Source organism: Apodemus sylvaticus, chromosome 19 (assembly GCF_947179515.1).
Source record: "Apodemus sylvaticus chromosome 19, mApoSyl1.1, whole genome shotgun sequence".
Classification (NCBI taxonomy): Eukaryota; Metazoa; Chordata; class Mammalia; order Rodentia; family Muridae; genus Apodemus; species Apodemus sylvaticus.
The window spans coordinates 12,529,260-12,548,724 of NC_067490.1; the positions used below are offsets into that span (position 1 = coordinate 12,529,260).

General features: G+C 50.4%; 1 protein-coding gene across 1 annotated transcript in view; it reads right to left on the reverse strand.

Annotated features, from left to right (window-relative positions):
• The window catches only part of Bcr (BCR activator of RhoGEF and GTPase), a 129,682-nt gene that overhangs the window by 54,735 nt on the left and 55,482 nt on the right, over positions 1–19,465 (reverse strand). Inside the window, exon 2 of the mRNA XM_052163220.1 lies at positions 5,679–5,851. Within this exon, the coding sequence (XP_052019180.1) occupies positions 5,679–5,851 (173 nt within the window). The remainder of the gene's footprint in view (positions 1–5,678; positions 5,852–19,465) is intronic.

Sequence of the window (19,465 nt, forward strand, 5' to 3'; positions counted from 1 at the left end):
TTGCTGGTAGGAGGGACCCCATGGCAAGCACATTCCCAGATAAAAACAAGGAAGCTCTGCTGCCTTTGTCTCCACCAAGACAGAGCTGATATGCCGCTGGGTGTAGACATAGGGGGTGGCGGCCTGCATATCCCAGGAGACCATGAGCCAATACATTGTGTCATGTCCCCCATTCCTATGTTGAAGTTCTAAGACCTGAGGATGTGAATGAATTGAGAGAAGTTGAAATGAAGACTGTGGGGTGGATTCTAAGCCAGGATAACTAGCATTCCAGAAGAACTGGACTATGTGTCTGTCATACAGAGAAGACACTTGATCCAAGAGTAGTTGTGTACGGCCACTCATTCATAGATTCAGGAGGGAGGACTCAGAAGAAAACAGCCCTGTAACAGCTAGATCTAAGTCTTAACACCTCTGAGAAAGGACCTCTCTGCTGTTTACACAGCACAGCTTGTAGCGCTTTGTTATGACACGCCTGGCAGTCCAATAGTAGGGGTGGTGCCAAAGGCAACAGAAAGTGCTGCCTGACTTCCTGGCCACTCCCTGCTTCTCTCCCCAGCCACGGGTGATGCCAGAGGTCGGCCGTGCCCATGGAACCAACCACTGTGTGGCACCGGCCAACCTGCCCCACCTACAGGCAGAGGCGGATGCCAGCAAGGGGAAAAGCCCGCCCATATCCATGGAGGGTTATGGGATGTTAAAAGCCCCGCCCACTCCTGGTTTCCTAGTCCAAGAGCCAACTCTAACAGTCCTATTACCCTACCCTGGGACCTCCCCGCTCCCTCTGTGACTCATTTTCCTAAATCATTAGAGGAAAAATGTAGGCAATGCTGACATTTAGAGCTGAGGGGTTCTCTCCTGGGAGTTAGCAGGCAATCCCATGCAATATGACGCTCCACCACATCCCGGGCCTCTACATCCCACAGAGGATGCCTACAGATGTCTCTGGAGAGTACCTAGTCGTATAACCCCTAGTCGCACTGACTGGGTTCAAGGAAGGACCTGACTGAGGACAGCTCAGGCCTCGGGGAGGCTCTATAGTTGGACATTAGGACCCTCTGTGTCTCAATAACGCTGCTGGCCCTTTTAGGTTCCCTAGTCTGTAAGAGGGAAATAGTTCATGGTACAGACTGCAGGTCCATCAAGAAGAGCCCAGGGTCAGGATTCAGGGCCAGAGTTGCCGAACCAGGGTTGCCCAGGGAGTCTCTGGCCTTGGGCCTTTATCACTTAGATATAAACTGTCTAATTCCTGTCCTACCTGGATCCCTGGGACTTGTACCTCATTGTCACTGCCACATGATGTTTGTGTGTGTGTTTGTGTGTGTGTGTGTGTGCGCGTGCGCGCGCGCCTAAACGGTGGCCATGCAAATGTGTGTAGGTGGCAGTCACGCGCCTAAACGGTGGCCATGCAAATGTGTGTAGGTGGCAGTCACCACTACAGGGAAATAACCCATATCCCTACAGGTCACACCAGACAGTGGCTTCCAGATAGGAGCCTCCAGGGCATAGCTGTGCCTGAGCTTGAAACTGCCCATGTTTGGAACATACAGTGCTCAATTAAGATTCATTTTATCATCAAATCCCAAAGACCTGGCGAGGTCCTAGTTTGGGGCCTGGCCTTTATGAAATCCCAAGGACTCTATCAGAGTCTCAGTGATCTAAGTGGGAAGCAAGCAGGTCCCAGGAATCCAGGACTGTCCTGCCATTAAAGGCAGGAAAATGGGGAAATCCTAATGTGCCACTCAAGTTTGATAGGATGCTGCTACCCACGGTGCCCAAATATGCAGGATCTGAAGGAGTGATGCTCACTTCTCGGCCCAGTGGAAGGCAGGTCCTCAGAGAAGCAGCTCTGTCCCTCTCTGCACGTCTCCCACTGTGACTAGATGATGCACCTGGCCCACACAAGGGAAGGGGTTAGGAAGACGGCAGGCCTTTGACGCTGGCAGCTGCCCCCAGTATGCAGTCCTCCTCCTTTTGGGGGGGGGGTTGTTTTTTGTTTTGTTTTGTTTTTTATATTTGTTTTTTTGGAGACAGGGTTTCTCTGTATAGCCCTGGCTGTCCTGGAACTCACTCTGTAGACCAGGCTGGCCTCGAACTCAGAAATCCGCCTGCCTCTGCCTCCCAAGTGCTGGGATTACAGGCGGGTACCGCCACCATCGCCCAGCCCTCCTTCTTTTCTAAGAACAATCTTGCTACTGTGAGCTCCAGGGAGACAGTGGGATGCAGGGAGAGGTCAGCAGGGTCGGTGACGCCCTTGCCCCTGCAGTGTAAGATGCTGCCTGACGGAAACATGGTACTCCTCCCACCCACCCAGTTTGGAAAGCCAGGAGGAAACACTGTGCAAGCAGATGATGCTAAGTCCAGTTCTCCTTATTCCAAGGGTGAGGCCACCTGGTCCTCGGAAGGTGCTGGGCTGGATGGAGACAGGGCACGAAAGAGGAATCGTCTTAGATGGAGAATCTTTGGGGCATCAGAACAGTGCTGATGGCATCCCACAAGCAGCGAGAGAGAAGAGGGCAAAGGACAGGGCTGGCACTGGCTGTTTATAACCCAAGCTGCACACACAGCATTCTGTCATCAGGGCCTTACAGGCAGGGAGGTTCTCTCTAGGAGGAAGCTTCGGTCGGGCAAAGGGCAGCTGAGGGCAGACAAAGAGGTAGAAGCCCTAATGCCTAACCTGAGTTCAGAGACAGGCATCCAAGAATAAATAGAAACAAACTGGACTCATGGTAACAAAGTAACAAATGTTACCAAGCCCACAGGTGAGGTCTATTAGTAGGTCTTTCAAGACTTCCCAGGGGAGCTCACTGACCAATCCGGGTGCAGCTTTCTCTACTGACGGTTCACAGCCAGCACAGCTGCTAGACAAAGGGCCCTCACTCTTAGCCGGCATAGCTGCTGAGCAGGGACTCTCTTCTAGTTTGAATAGGGCCAGGGCTAAGTTATAAGCTAGATACCGCCCTAGAGCCCAGCTTGCAATGGCTTGCAAGCCCAAATTGCACAGGGCCCAACGTTCACAGGCAAACCAGTCCTCCAGAAGGGGAGATCCCAGCACACAGAGAAGCTCTATTAGTAGACACTGTATCAACAAATCCACCTGAGGCCTTCTTGCTGCTACCATGGTAAGGGGGTGCCAGGCCTCTGCTCCATCTCAATTCAATACCTAGCTCCTTGGGGTGGATGCTCACCGAGAACCCTGATTTCCAGAAGCTCCACTGAGCTTGTGTGTTGCCATGGAATCTCCAGGGAAGTTCTCTTAATGCTCAACAGCCCAAAAGGCACCAGGTTAGCAGCAGGGAACAAACCAGGATTTGGGAGGCACAAGAACCTTAGGCAGCAGGGTAGGGTGTTTCTGGTCCCGAACTCACCACATTCCCTAAGGAACCTAAGAAGAGACATCAGCAAGCCAAGGGTGTGTCGGACACCGAGCCAGGATGGAATTCTACCCTGAGGGCTTTACGCACGGGAATAAGCATCTGAGCAGAGGGTTGCTGGAACAAAACTAGGTGACAAGTGCTGGGCTGCCACCTCCTCTGGTGGAATGCCTAGAGGGGAGGGGATGCTGTAGACCTGTTTTCGCAGATGTGCAACACCCTGCCGCGGGAGGCAGGCAGGTTTTATGGACCCCTAAGGGGGCTGGAGAAGGGAGAAGAGGTTCTGCCCGGAGTCTACGGGGATGAGCTGGGTGCTAACAGGCCACCATCTGCATCGGGAGACCAGCAGGACAGAGGCCAACCTGGACCAGGCCTGTATCAAAGAAGTAGGTCAGCTGGCTCTCAAGATCAAGGAGAACATGGGCTTGGGTGGTGACGGCAGCTCTTGGGAGATGGCTGGACAGAGGTGATAGCCGCAAGGAGCGGGTATATGTTACACTCTGGCCTCCCTTCCCATCCTCCTGTTTCATAATGAAGAACGCGCTCAGCAAACACCACTGGAAATCACAGACCCGTAAGACGGAATCAGTCTTCCAACAAACGTGTCCACCCCAGAGCAAAGCAACCCTGGTGACAAGACACATTTCTAGGGCTTTGTTCCAGCAAAGGAGGGAAACGTGGTGCTGGGGTTGGAAGCCAGGGTCCTGTGTGTATTAAATACAAACTCTACAAACTAAGCCATGCCCCTTAGTCCCACTCTCCTGCTTTTGTTGAAACCCAGGGTAGAAACCATCTGCACACAGGGTAAGCAAAGGGGAGAAGATGTCAAAGACCCAGAAAGACAAAATGGCCAACGACAAGGAGGAGAAACTGCTCTAGGGTGACAATGATTTACTCCGTTCATGAAGAATACAAGGAGTCAGAGGAGGACCCATCTTAGCTGTTTCCTATTGCTGTGATTAAAAAAAGAAAAAAGAAACCACATCCTGATAACACTACACAAACACACATACCACGCACTCACGCACGCACGCCACGCACACAAACCACTCACACCATGCTGCACATGCAACATATGCCACACATACCACGCACGCACACACGCACGCACGCCACGCACTGCACCGCACGCATGCGTACTTGTTATGGGATGAAACACTTATTTGCTCAGGATCACAGTCCATCACTGTGCGGAAGTTAAGGTGGCAGGAACCCGAAGCAGCTAGTCAGTCATATTACACTCAGAGTCAAGAGCAGAGAGAACATTCTGTGCATGAACGCTGGCACTCCACCTGTCTTCTCTGTAGGACACCTGTTTTCTCCGTAGGACACCAAGCCTGGGGAACAATGCTGCCCACAGTGAGCAGGTCTTCCCACACGGATGAACATAATTTAGATAAATCCCCTCAGACCATCCTAATCTAGAAGGTCCCCATTGAGACATTTTCACTGTGTCAAACTGACCATTAAAATCATCACGGGAGGTGTCCCACTCCGATGGCAGGAAGAGCATGCCCCTGCCATCACTAAAAAAGCTCCCTTCAACAATGCCCCAGCCCAGAGGACTACAGGATGGCTCAGGCCACGATGCTGGTTGGGCAGATTCGCTGTGGGAAGTGCTCTGTCGAGCCTGCAGGTGCCTGGGGTGATGTTCCCCAGAGAGAAGGCTGGTCCACACAATATGCTACTTGGGAATGTGGTAGATGGCCTCTCAAATGTTCTACTATTCATTAGCCACACGACCTGAGAGGAAGCTGGTAACTGACATCAGTTACACTTTGGTGACGTGGAGATGACAGTCAGAGAAGTTCCTTGGGGCTGTTGATGCGGGTCAAGTGCAAACTCACTCGGTCAAACGAAGCTACTGTGAGGACCTTCTCTGTTGAAAAGGGAGTGAGTGTACCCCTTGAACAGAGGGCCAGGGCTGCATCAGCCTAGCTGAGGACTCCAGCTGGGACCACCATGTAAGTCCTGCTTGCTGAGGTAGTGGTCTCTGGCATGGCTACTCTCTGTGTGACAAACACAAGCCACCTCCCTCTCTAGGCTCAAGTTATAAAGCAGCCCGTGGCCTCCCTGTGAAGTGTATGCAGAGGGCTTCCTTCCTCTAATTCACAACACGAAAGGAGTTCTCTATGAGCCGCTAATGGTGCCATCACCTACTTGCTATATGTCCCTGAACAAGGAGTTGCCTTTCAGGACACAGTCTCCTCCATGGGGGCAGTGGCCTGGCCCAGAGCAGAGCTCGGTGCCCACCCACACTCCACATCTACCCCAGTGCCTGGAGGGTGTACCTCTCTGACTCACCACTTTGGTGGGCTCCAGGGCGCCTGAGGCCAGGCTGCCTCTGCCTTTGCTGCTGAGGTGTGGCGAGGAAGAAGGTGAATCATCGATGTAGGGCAGCCCGTCCTGGTGCCGGCGCTGTTCCTCAGCCTGGTCTGCGGCACAGCCATAGCCAGGTGGTGTTCCAAAGGAGGAATCTGTGTGTACAAAGGAACAACCTTTGTTAACGAGAGCTAAAGGGGGCTGTTTCAGGGGTGTCTGTGCCCCACCTGTCCAAGCAAGGGCCCAAACTGATAGCAACTCTGTCACACACAGGCATCTCTTGGGGACTGCCATCACTCTAGACCTACTAGCCAAAGGCGCAAAGGGAGGGAAGGGGCCAGCTGTGGTTTGCAACCTTGGAGCCATGACTGTCCTTGGGAAGTGGGTAATGCAGGGGACATAACGAGGAACATCTGGTCTCTGTAAAAACACAAACACATCATACTCTTTCCTAGCACACGGCCCCTAAGATCATTAGACTCTCCAGAGTGATAATTACATGCTGTATCAGTGAGATGACTGAATGGCTCAGGATGGGGGCGGAGTGGAGTGGCGGGCTGACCATGTAATTAGATAGTTGGGACTTTCAGCTATGACCCTGGTGGCCCTCTAGGCAAGAAAAGGGCTGAAGGGTGAGCTGATCATTAGAGGCCAAGTGACATAACCAGTCATGGGTACGGAAGGAACCTTCTATAGAAACCTAAAGGCAGGGCAGGGAGAGTGTCTTGGCTGCTGAACACATAGGAAATAAACATGCTAGGCCACCCCACTGTATTACACGCCTCCCTTTCTTCTTCTTCTGAGTTGTGCGCCTTTTTTAGGAAACTGTTTTCCTGCTTTCTGCCACCAGCTCTTCCTGCATAACTGATAGAGTACGAAGAGGGCTTTGTGAGAGACACCGTCCCCCTCCACTTGTGTGTTTAAACACAAACATGGTTTACAACCGCAGGCTTGAAAATGGTGGAATGGGGGGGGTGGTTCTTATGGGACTGAGCCCTTAACCTGTGGGACCCAATACTATATCCAGAAAGATAACATCAAAATGGAGCTAACACTGTGGGATACCCGGACGGCATCCACAGAGAACTGTAGAATTTCTTGGTGTGAAGAAAAATCCCGAATTTGGTCTCAGAAGTATTCTGTTGTGGGTGATGAGCAGACACACAGGGGCTTATCATATGGGTAGGGGACCTGGGCTAGGAGAACCCCATATTTAAGGATGCCTTTGTATGGTCCCCTATATGGATATGACAGGCAAAAAGTCCAGAGTCCTCTGAACTGATCGTTGGCAAATCAAGAAGAAGCTCATCAGGAACCTGGCCTACTGCCCCAGGCTACAACCTGTACTGCCCTCTTGCCAAGCATTTCCAGTAGACACTCAGAAGCAAACTGCAATCCACCCTTTGCATCAACAACTTTATGCGGACATCCAGGACACGCGGTGGGTTAGCATGACAACCCAGACAGTGCTATATACCAGACCAGACAACCAAACTGGTCTTGGCCCTAGTTACTGCTAGTCCTCTGGAAAGCCTTTATCCAAGTGAGGGTGTTAAGCTGCGTATCGCTGCATATACCTTTGCCCCCAGCATCTGGAAGGTAGAAGCAAGTGGACCAGCCTGTTCTACCCTGTTCCAGGGCAGTCAGGACTACAAAACAGACCTCATTACAAAACTGAAGTGGGGAGCTGGGCCTGCCTGTACATCAAAGCTCCTCAGGTTATGCTGACAGTGAGTAACATCTGTTAGAGGCAGAAGATTCTGTGATATCAGCTTTCCATGGGTGTCTACAGCTTGTAATAGAGCCTAGCCTGAGACCTAGCTCGCCAGCCCAGGTACAAGAACAGTGGCTACCTGCAGGGCCTGTGGTCCTGACCCAATGAACCTGGGCTACAGCCCAAAGACCCTCTGTTCCTATCCAAGTACAGCACAGGGATGAAGGGTTCCATTCTGTAAGAGCCTCATGGATTAGGGAAGCTCTAGTTATAGGAAATAGCCTCACAAAGGTACTTGAAACTAATCAGCCCCAACACACAGCTCAAGGCTACCTGTAGCTCCTCTCTGTGCCATTCCCAGCTTGAGATCCATCCATCCACCCACCCACCCACCCGCCCACCCATCCATCTACCCACCCACCCACCCATCCATCCACCCATCCATCCACCCACTCATCCACCCACCTACCCACCCACCCATCCACCTACCCACCCACCCATCCACCTACCCACCCACCCACCCATCCATCCATTCATCTATCCATCCACCCATCCATCCATCCGTTCACATATTCACTTGACTATCCCTTTTTGTTGAAACAGGGTCTCTTGCATCTCAGGCTGGCTATGTCTTACTGTGGAGCTGAGGATGACCTTGAGCATCTGGGCTTGTTGCCTCTCCCCATGAGTACTGAGATTATGGGCATGCAACTCTATACCTGATTTATGTGGCGCTGGGGAGCAAACCCAAGGCTACCACACTTAGCAAACACCCTGCCATCAACTGAAATACATGCCCAAGCTCTAGTGTGCATTTTTCAATGGATGGACCCTTCACCGTAGACAACACCAGCCCACACCAGCCCAGTGTCTACTAAATACTCATAAGAATTGTTTGACACTCTTGCTCTTTTCCTAAGAAAATCTTTTCAGTAGCTGACATGTTCTTCATCATGTGACAGGGATGCCCTGTATCTGCTCCCTGTGATTTCCACGGACTCTGAGGACTCATGTCTGAGGTCAAGTCAACAACGGGTAGGTAGGTAACCAACGCCACCATAAGAATATCAGGGTCACCCAGACACTATTATTGATGCCCACAAGTACTTGCTGACTGGAGCCGGATATAGCTGTCACCTGGGAGGCTCTGCTAGCGCATGACAAATACAAAGGGGGACACTCTCTGCCAGCCATTGAATTGAGCACAGGGTCCCCAATGGGGGAGCTAGAGAAAGGACCCAAGGAGCTGAAGGGGTTTGCAGCACCATTGGAGGAACAACGATATGAGCCTCCCAGTACTCCCAGGGACAAAAAACCAGATAGTAAACATGGTGTTATCCAGGACTCCAGACTCATAGGCAGCAGAGGATGGCCTTGTTGGATGGACATCAAAGGGAGGGGAGACCCCTGGTCCTGGGAAAGCTCAATGCAGCAGTGTAGGAGAATACCAGGACAGGGAAGAGGAAGGGGACTGATTGGGGAACAGGGAGAGGGGAGAGGGCTTATGGGACTTTCGGAGGGGAGGGGACCAGGAAAGGGGAAATCATTTGAAATGTAAATAAATATATCTAATAAAAAATTAAAACAAAACAAAACAAAACAAGGAATATCAGGGTCAGACTTGGCCCAGGGATTCCATGTTCGTGACACAGTGAGCTACATTAGTGGCCTGACAGGCGAACCAGGGGCTTGGCAAGGCTTGTCCACCATGGTGGAGGAGTGGCACAATGATTCCTCTGCGGACATTCCACCTTCGCATGGTGAGACTGACAGACCAGGAGCCCCTGCTAGGCTGTGCCGGTCCATCTAACAATCCGGACGCCTCAGCAATGCTCCTCCTGCCGCCCCGAGTCACAGGTGACCCAGGAACTGAGCTGTGTCCTATCCTCTGGCCAAGCAACTTGAGGAATGGTCCACGCACCTGAACTTAGGAGGAACAAGGTCGTGTCCTTGGCCCTGTCGAGCCAGACCGTGAGGACAGACTGAAAGGGCTAGGTAAGTATTCATCTGAACACACTGAAACCAATGGAAAGAATGGAGGGGGTTGGGGGAGCTGGGGTTGGGGGGTAGCTCCGCTGTAGCAGAGCAGCCTCCTATATTTACAGAAGTGGGAACAGACTGGACAGGCAGGAATGTTTCCCCAGCACCTATCCCCATCTTAGCTCTGCACTCTCTACAGGGTTGAAGATACACTGAAGCTGTACACTGTGGCTGACAGATGTGTTTTTTTCAGACGCAGTTCACCTCCTTGGGTAGATCTCTCCAAAGTTCAGGCATAGAAATCTGCTGGGGCAGAGAGGTCCAAGTCTCATCACAGCTAACTGGCACTTCTGGACCCTATGGTCATAGACTACAGTCTAGAGCCTTCCCCTGGAACCCTGCAGACTGAGAGCTGACTCTAGCTTGGGGAAGGGGCTGTCAATCAGAAGCGTGAGGCTTGTCATCTACAGGAGTCTTCCTTTATTCTGGAGCAGTGCCCTGCCCAGGACGGGTGTCACTACCAGGAGCTAAATTTCCTTCAACAGGGAAGCCTCAGATCTTGTAAGAAGCAGGGTGGAAAATACCTTTTTCTAGGTACTTCCCCAGCTCTTCAGTGCTGTAATCCTTTACACATTCTATGGATGCACACAGGTACCCTGGTAGGCATGGACTTCCAGACTGCCTTTTTTTTTTTTTTACCAGATATAAAACAGAATTCTGAAGCTTGACTACATTTAAGTCCACCTATGACTGCTACAGTTTAAGATCTTTAAGACAGAGATAGCTCCTTCACCCGGGAGTGGTGACAGCTGACAGGTCCCTGGGGGGTCTACACAGCATTCCTGAGATCCACACACAGGGAGGTCAGGGAGTATGTAGAGAGAAAGCAGGAAGGAGGAAGAGGGCATAAAAATGAGCCTAAACTCTATTGGCCCAGGGTGTTTTCCTAATGGGAGTTTTAACTGGTAGGCTTAAAGCAGGCAGGCCCTAGGTCTGGGGTGTCATGGAGGCTTATCTTTGCCCTCTGTGTGACATGTGGGGTTAGAGGGCAAAACAAAGAACACACAGGGAAGTGGTCACTGTGAGGGATTATATAAGACATATCAAACAAACTGAAAGAAAGTAAAAATCTGGAAATCGTGACTGAAACCTGCTTTTAATGGGAGGAAGCCCGCTTATATTAATTATGAGTGACCACGTAGTATGCCATTGTGATCGATGGGCTGGGACAGAAAGCCCACCTAGCATGTATATGAACTTTGGTGTACACGCGTGCGTGTACACACACACACACACACACACGCATACACAGATGCACACTGGCAGAGCCTGTTGGAATAGGCCTTTTGGCCCCGCACTAATGAGGGTAAGGCAGGGTGATTATAAGCTCAAGGCATTACTGAGCTTTGAGGTGGCTTCAAGGCCAGTCTGGGCAGCTTAGTGAGACCTTATCTCAAAATAAAAGGGGCAAAGGGGTCTAGAGATACAGCTCAGCATGACAAAGGCTTAACCTCTAAGTGCCTAGTCTGTCATTTAGCAAGCACATTCCAAAGAGAAGATATTCCCCAAATTCTGTGCTGATAATCACGTGATCCGGCAATTCTATTACTTAAATGATCAAGACTAGAAAGTTTTTTTCCCTCAGATGTCTCACAAATTTAATGCCAGCCTGAGCTACATATTGAGATTGAAGCTAACCTGGCAAACACAATATAAGAAAATAACAAACAAACAAATAAACAAACAAACAAATAAATGGTGATTTTCATGTTATATGAATTTGACTCAATTAAAAATAAATTGGGGGCCAGGCAGTGGTGGCACACGCCTTTAATCCCAGTACTTAGGAGGCAGAGGCAGGCGGATCTCTGAGTTCTAGGCCAGCCTGGTTTCCAGAGTGAGTTCCAGGACAGCCAGGGCTACACAGAGAAACCCTGTCTCGGAAAAACAAACAAACAAACAAACAAACAAACAAACGAATGAATAAATAAATAAATTGGGGTCTGTCGGGTAGTGGTGGTGCACAACTGTAATCCCAGCACTTGGGAGGCAGAGGCAGGTGGATTTCTGAGTTCGAGGCCAGCCTGGTCTCCAGAGTGAGTTCCAGGACAGCCAGGGCTATACAGAGAAACCCTGTCTCGAAAAAACAAACAAACAAATAAACAAACTGGGTACACAACACCATATTCTATAATCGAAACTCCTCAGGGGGCTTATGGCAGGAGGCTTGCATGCAGTTTAAGATACATGAGTCACTGTCTTAAAAGAAAAAACAAGAACTAACAGTTTTCTGAAGGCCATGAGAATGATTCTAAATAGACAACAGAACCTGGTGCTAATATCCGAGGTCACCACAGGCGGCGAAAGGCCACGGAATGGCTGAGATGTTGCTGGTTTCGGTGGCTTTTCTACTCTCTTCCTCTCGTAGGCTGGCAGCTGCCCTTCCTGCACTGATAGCCAAGGGAGCCATAGCAACCCCACAGATGACATCACCAGGCCAGCTCCCAAGCATGGAAAGCCCCACTTGCTTAGGCAGGGAGAGGTCATGGTCATGAATCAGTGTGTGCCTCACCGAAAGCCCCGAGGCCGGCTAGGTTCCGACTGCCACCCAGTCGGCTTGCAGGGTGCTAGTCAGGAGGGGCCTGAGTGTGCCCGCTCAGGGCCTGCGGCCTTGACTCTCCAGGAAGCCCCCGCTGCCCTGAAGGAGGGGCAGAGGATTCTAGTGCTCCTTTCCTTACATCGTGGATATCAAGCTTTCTGATGCCGTGACCCTTGAATACAGTTATACTCATGTTGTAGGGAATAATCACAAAATTATTTTTGTTGCTACTTTGTAACTGTAATTTTGCTCCTGTTACAAATTATAGTGTAAATATTTTTTGTAATTTTGCCCCTGTTACAAATTATAGTGTAAATATTTTTTGGAGATAGAGGTCTGCCAAAGGGTTGTGACCCATAGGTTAAGAACTGTCTTAAAGGGTGTATGTAGGCTGACCCGTATAAACTGCATTTATATTTGTCTACTCTGGGCCTGGGTTTTAGCTGACTCAAGACTCTAAACAATCCAGAGGCCAATTCTGTGGGAAGATGGACATCTTCCACCCTCTGAGTGTACCAACAATATGGGCAGGACCCTTCCCTGTGGTGGTTTGAAAGAGAAAGGCCCTCTTAGGCTCATATATTTGAATATTTGGTGTTTAGGAAAGATTAGGAGGTGTGGCCTTCAAGGGGTGTGTTACTGCGGGAGGGGGGGCGGGCTTTGAGGTTTCAAAAACCCACAGCATCCCAAGTCCTCCCCCCAACCCCACTTCTGCTTCTTCCTGATGCTTGTAAACTGAGATGTGAGCTCTCAGCTACAGCCCCAAGGCCACACGTACCTCCAGCCACGCTCCCTACTACGATCCTGGGTTCACCCTCTGAAACTGTAAGCCCCCAATACGAATCTTCTGTAAATTGCAAGAGGAAAGTAACTAATACTGCCCCTCCCCCGCCCTGTGTTATACAGTCAGCACTGAAAAACTGTTAAAACCTCTTCAGCCACTGAAGACTTAGCTTTGCCTTTAGACACCTAGGCAGCGGAGGTAGCAAAAATAACTTGCTGCAGCAGGCCCGAGGTTGAAACCAGCTAGTGATAAGATAGGGTGGGGAAAGGTGGAAATCCCAGCTAGCAGCAGACAGCAGCCCTTGGCCATGGGGAGGGTGAGATAACTCCAATTCCTAGAACCACCTTGATTTTATTAATTATTTATTTGTTTGTTTAGACAACAAGGTCTGGAAAAACTCCTTGCAGTTGCAACCACATGCGGTGTTTGCCTTTTGTGCTGGGCGCGTAATGGTACCACACAAGGCCCCTACCCCTTGGAAGTATGTGATATGTACATCAAGACAGCCATGCTGGGATCACCAAGAGAGGAAGCTGAGGGAATGACTGTAAAATCTCAGGGAGGGGCAGGAGGTGGCCACGCTCAGCACGGAGCACAAAGGCCAATAGCTGGCCCCAGAGATCCAGGGGTAATCCTCCTAAAATCATATCCTCAGGCTGAGAACGTTACTCGGTGCTGGAGCTCTTGCCCATACGTGCAAAGCTCTAGGTTCTGTGCTGACCGCTGTTTAAAAAGAGACTGTGTCCAAATCCTAACTCTGAACCGGCATGAATAGGATGGTATTTGCAGACAGACGTAACTAGGGAGCTTCAGAGGCCATCTCCGTAGGTCACCCAATTATCATCATCATCATCATCATCATCATCATGGCTCTGCTGCACTCTCCCCCGAAAGACCATTCCTGAGGAATGGAGGGGGATTCCGCCACATCAAGCAAGTGTCCAACTCTTGGGACACCAACCGTGTGGCCTGTTCTGCTCTGTTACTCCCTGGACTTCACGGGGTAAGGGCTCAGTCCCATACACTGAGTTCACTTCAATCAAACATTAAGGCTGCCTGGGACACCTGAATGACCAGCTGCAGAGCTGTTGTATGTGTCTGTGCCACAGCATTCTCCTGCTTCAGTAAGTTTCTAGAAGAATCTAGACTTTTGGAAAGCTTGGGAGACCCCGGCCTGGGTAAAATCTCTTGCCAGCTGAGAGTCAACGATTTTGTAGCAAATGATAAAATATACAACGAACACTGCCTGTGTAGAGAAACTAGTCTTTTTTTTTTTTTTGAGTAGCAATATTTCAAATAAAAATGTTAAACCAGGGGTTGGAGAGATGGCTAAGTGGTTAAGAGCCCAGACTGCTCTTCCAGAGGTCCTGAGTTAAATTCCCAGCAACCACATGGTGGCTCACAACTGTCAGTAATGATGATGACAACTCTTCGGGTGTGTCTAAAGACAGTAACAGTGTACTTAACAAATAAATCTTAAAAAAAAAAAAAAAGTTAAAGCATCCACCAGCCACGCTAAAGGCGAAAACCACAGGTGACCTTTTTATTTAACCATATTCCTTTGCATGGCTTAACCTTTAGGGTCACCTGCCCAGAAAAAGAAAAGACAGACAAACAAACAGGAGTCGCCAGGGATGGGGGAGGAGCCAGAGGTTCTTTTTATCTCTGAACATTCCCATCAATGAAAGGAGGATAATGACAGACACTCTTACCCATATGCCCTAGGGCGGGTGAGAGGCAACAAGGAAGCCACCACTCCCCAACCAGAGGGAGGAAGCACCTACAAGCATCACTTATAATAATTACAACAAACTGGCCATAACGTCCAAGGTGTGTAATGGTTAGCACTACTTTTTGGTACCCTTTCAGGAAACCACTCGATCTGCCCTAGCTCTGCTTCTTTGGTGTGCGGAATTACTTCTTCAACCCTTTAAAAGCAGATCACTTTTAGAATGCAGCAGGAGGTGCATGTGGGTGAGGCTCACAGGCCTGGGTAAGTCCATTCTCAGTTGCTACAATGAAACACCAGCAGGTAAGAGGACTCAGAAAAAGGTTACTTAGTTCAAAGTTAGCATGGAGCTGAGTGGCTCTGGTGAGGGCTCCCCTAGCTGTATCCCTATCATGGAGGATGGCATCTGTTACAGTACACATAGGAAAATGTGCCCTGTAGGCCCTTCTGTGTTAAAAGCTCGGTCCTGGCTTTTGGGAGGTGGTTGGGCCTCGTGGGAGGAAACAGGTCATTCAGCAGTGTCACTGGCCCCTTCTTCTGGCCCCATTCCCCTTCGTGTCACTGCCATGGACAAGCATGGCATGTCCTTCCTCTGTGATGTTGCTGTCTAGACAATGACCTAGAAGCAAAGGTGGCAGATGGCCACAAACTAAAGCCTCAGAAACTGTAAGCCAAATGAATTCTTCCTTCCTTGCTTTCTCAAGCGCTCCGTTCCAGTAATTAGAAAGTGTGACTAACATAATACAGAACCACAGTGGGGATGCCACAGAGGAGAAGAGACAGGCGTTCTTTCCTAGAATAACCCACTGTTGGGTCTGATGCAGGGTCCCATGAGAACTAACCCCAAGGCAACGCGCCAGTGTCTAAACTAACTGCTACTGGGTGAAAGCATTGCCACACTAGAGGCCAAGTTTCCAACATTCAAATCTTTGGGGGTGGGAGGGACACATCAAAATCTTAACAGCACAAACCATAGAGTCTAAGGTTTCTGTGGGCCAGAGAGTCATCCAGGTATAGTAGCCCCAGCCTACCAAAAAAAGGCCAGCTGAGACTCTAATGGCCCACTGTATACACAGGCCATTTATCCACAAGGGCTTTCTTTTTCAATTTCTCAGAAGCCAGGTATTTCCAGATTTCTCTTCTGAAGAAAGAGTTAGGGTGGAACAGAGTTCTGCAGGCCTTCAGGCTCTGCAGGCCAAAGATCTCCATGCATGCAGCAGGTCTCTGCGGACGGCTGAGAAATGAGCCAGGAAGCCAGGCAGTAGGGATCTCTTCGTCCAGATGCAAGAGGAGACGGAGGCCTTGGCTCTTGACCTGAAACTCAAAACTGTCATGATGGAATTACCACTCGTGGTGATAATCCCAGTTGTCATCAAGGGTGTGACAATCTGTGCCAAGACCCACCTGTCACTCCTACGTCAGTCAGGCTGGGGAATGAGGCCCAGCACTAAGCCTGCTTCCCCCAGGGAGAAGGGATTCACAGGCTTGAGCTGTCCCTGACAGGCACAGCTGCCCGACACTCACACACCCACACAGGGCCCCAACTCAGGCACCTGCCAGACCAGTCAGGTGAGCCAGTCCTGATGACAGGCAGGCTGTGTTCCATTCACAAAGTACTCTTTAGAAAGTTGGTGTCTGAGACTAAACTCCAAGGAGGAGCAGCTAGACCACGCAGCTCTGTTATGAATTCCTTGAAATAGTATCAGGAGGAGGACTTCTTCCAGAACTGTGGGATCTGCTGGGAGCCGAGGCATCTGGAGGGGTGCTAAGAAGGTATCCGACACTGGCTCGAAGCCTGCTGTGCACCCCAGAAAATCTCCAGGCAGTAGAGCAACAGCTTAGCTCTAGGGCATCACCTTGCCTGACACTCCCGCCTCAACAGCCACTGGGCGGGGCCTTGCAAGGCTGGCACTGAGTCAGCAACACTCAGGTTCCCCAGACAAGTTCCTACTTCTCACATACAAGCTAATCCCTGCCCACTGACCTCCCTCTGGAGGGGGTGCCACCAATCCCTGGCAAAGGACAGCGGTAGCGACCACTGATTTCACAGCGGTGTCTGGTAGACATTAGTCACCCAGGGTTTTCAGGAGGAGAGCCCGGAGCTGTTTGGTTGCACCTGGGGCTCTTAGCTCGGGTGAGGTGGAGTCTTCCTACATCCCGTGCTTTGCATCTTGGCTCTGCAGAGGTGCTGTTCTCTTTGCTGAATTCAGCCGTGTGTGTGTGTGTGTGTGTGTGTGTGTGTCTGGAACATAGGAACTTTCACCAGCAGAGCATGGGCCATTTAGAAGGGGGGACCGCTATTCGCACAGCGGACCAGAGGCCATCCGCTGGCTTTACAGCTCAAGAACCAGCGACACACTGGCAATGCAAATTTCTCTTAGCTCCCAAAGCTCCGCCAAGAATGACGTCATACGACTGAGGAAGACAGCAGTAAGATGACCAGAGTCATCTGCAGTGGAATCCGAGGGCTCAAAGACACACCCTTCAAAGGAAGAAGTCGTTCTCCAGCCAGGCGTGGTGGCACCCACCTGTAATCCCAGCACTTGGGAGGCAGAGGCAGGCGGATTTCTGAGTTTGAGGCTAGCCTGGTCTACCGAGTGAGTTCCAGGACAGCCAGGGCTACACAGAGAAACCCTGTCTGGGGGGTGAGGGGGAAGAAGTTGTTCTCCTTGTGCAGAATGTCCCTAGGGGAAGGGGGCTCTGGGCTGGCTGTTGTGCAGCATGATGCGATCTGGAGAGTCTCAAACTGAGGTGCCCACCCAGTGGGGCCTCCAGCCACCATGGCCACCAGCCACAGAGGAGTCGTCAGTTGTCACCGGCCAGGGCCCCCAGATTTGTAGAGGAGGCACTGTGTGAGATGTTGCTTGTGGCAGACAAAATGTTTCTGGCTTTCTAAAATTCACATGATGCAACTTAATCCACAGTGTTAGGAGGCAAGACCTTAGGAAGATGAAAGGAACAGGAGGGCAGGACTCTCATGAACGGCAATGGGGCTTCTCTGAGACTCACAGAGTTCTCTTCCACCATGGAAAGACACAGTGAAAAGACCCTAGTCAATGAGCCAGGATGAGGGTCCTAACCAGGATCTGCCGCCACCCTGATCTCACACTGCTGCCCCCTGAACAGAGACATGACCACTGGTGATCTAAGTCACCCAGAGTATAGTACCTTATTAAAGTCTGAATAGACTAAGATGGAAATAAAATCTGATATACATAGATCTTTATTCTGAGTGTCTCTTAGTCCCCCCTTTGCACCTTGTGTCTGAGAACATGCAGACTTCCACATTACCCTTCTTACTTGAGGGGAGTTCTCTTCATGGGAAGCACTTCTACCGGCTTCATACCCAGGGTTCTGCCTTCCTTTAGGGTCAGGCAGAAAGTGCTGTCAAGGCTTCGAGATGCAGATGAAATGGGAGCCCGGTTTCTGATTCTTTCTATCCCCATCCTTGCTATGAAATCAAGAGTATTAAGGACAAAGTGTGGATAGAGATCTGGGCTCAGTCGAAGACCTTGCCTAACTGGTCCCTGGGGCGGGGGACAGGCTGTGTCCACATACCCTTCTCTCTGCTATCTTCAGCTTTCAAGCCTCCCGCTCCAAGGCCTGGCTTCACCCTCATTCACACATGTACCTCAGGGGCTCACACTAGTGCTTTCCTGTGCACACTGCAGCCTGAGCAGCCCAGGCCCCTGGGGGTTCCACTCTAGAGCTCAGTTCACACCACCCTCATATGATGGGTCTATGTGAGTCATCTTCATAACCCACTACTCCTTTTCAGGAAAGTCTTAACCTGACTCTTGCTCCTGCCCGGGCTGGGGCACAGTCTCCAGAGTTCCTTCTCTTACTCTCTATAGGATCTTCCTACTCCAACGCTCACATCCAGATTACAGATTTTCTTTCAGTTTTTCATATCTACTAAAGAAAGGGGACTATTCTGGTCCCTCTGCAAGCTGATGATCATTCAATATGCAGAGTCCATTTTATAATTTTATGCCTGTAGCCCATTTACACTGTACCACATTGAGGTATTCAGATCTAAACTAATAGGCAAATAACTACACATATACAGGACCAATACCACTGAGAGCCCATCAGGACTGCTAAACTCATACAGTTCAATGTGAACAAACCCATGGCCAACGGCAGGGGTGATTTAAAGACACAAATAAATTAATATGAACAGCAGTCTCTCGAGAACTCCGGCAGTGCTAGGGTCTCTGTGACACCTTCAGAAGGAAGAAATGCACAGGTCAGGAGACGCAGCTCGGTTGGTTGGTAGAGTGCTTGCTTAGCATGCATGAAACTCTAGGTTTGATCTCCAGCATTGCATAGGTGGAACAGACCTAGGATTCCACAGAGGTGGAGGCAGGGGGATTAGAAGTAAGTCATTCTCAACAATTCAAGTTCAAGGCCTGTTCCAGCTACAGAAGATCAAGGAGAGGGGAGAGGAGGGGGATGGTAGGGGCTGGGGGAGGAGCTGGGGGAGGAGCAGGAGAGGAGAGGAGAGGAGAGGAGAGGAGAGGAGAGGAGAGGAGAGGAGAGGAGAGGAGAGGAGAGGGAGACAAGGATGGGAAGGGAAAGCCAGGGAGAGGAGTAAAAGACAGGTGGAGGTCATAGGAGAGAAGAGGAGAGGAGGGGGAAAGGGAGGGGAGGAAAAGAAGAGAGAGGAGGGGAGGCAGGAAGAAGTGAAGACGATGGGAGGGGAGGGGATGGGAGGGGAGGGGAGGGGAGAGGTGTCCTCACACATGGCCACACTAATACTCTAGTACTAGATGATGTACGCTAGGTCTCAGCTTTATCTACAAGGTGAACAGGCCGAGCTCATTGGGAATGAGTCACAAAACCCTAAAGTGATGGTTTTGGTAACTGAACACCAGGAAAGCTAGCCACGCCTATGTCCAGTCACTCGGGCTGACCTATTATTCCTTTTCCTAAGAGTTCCCGGACCAATAGCTCTCAACCT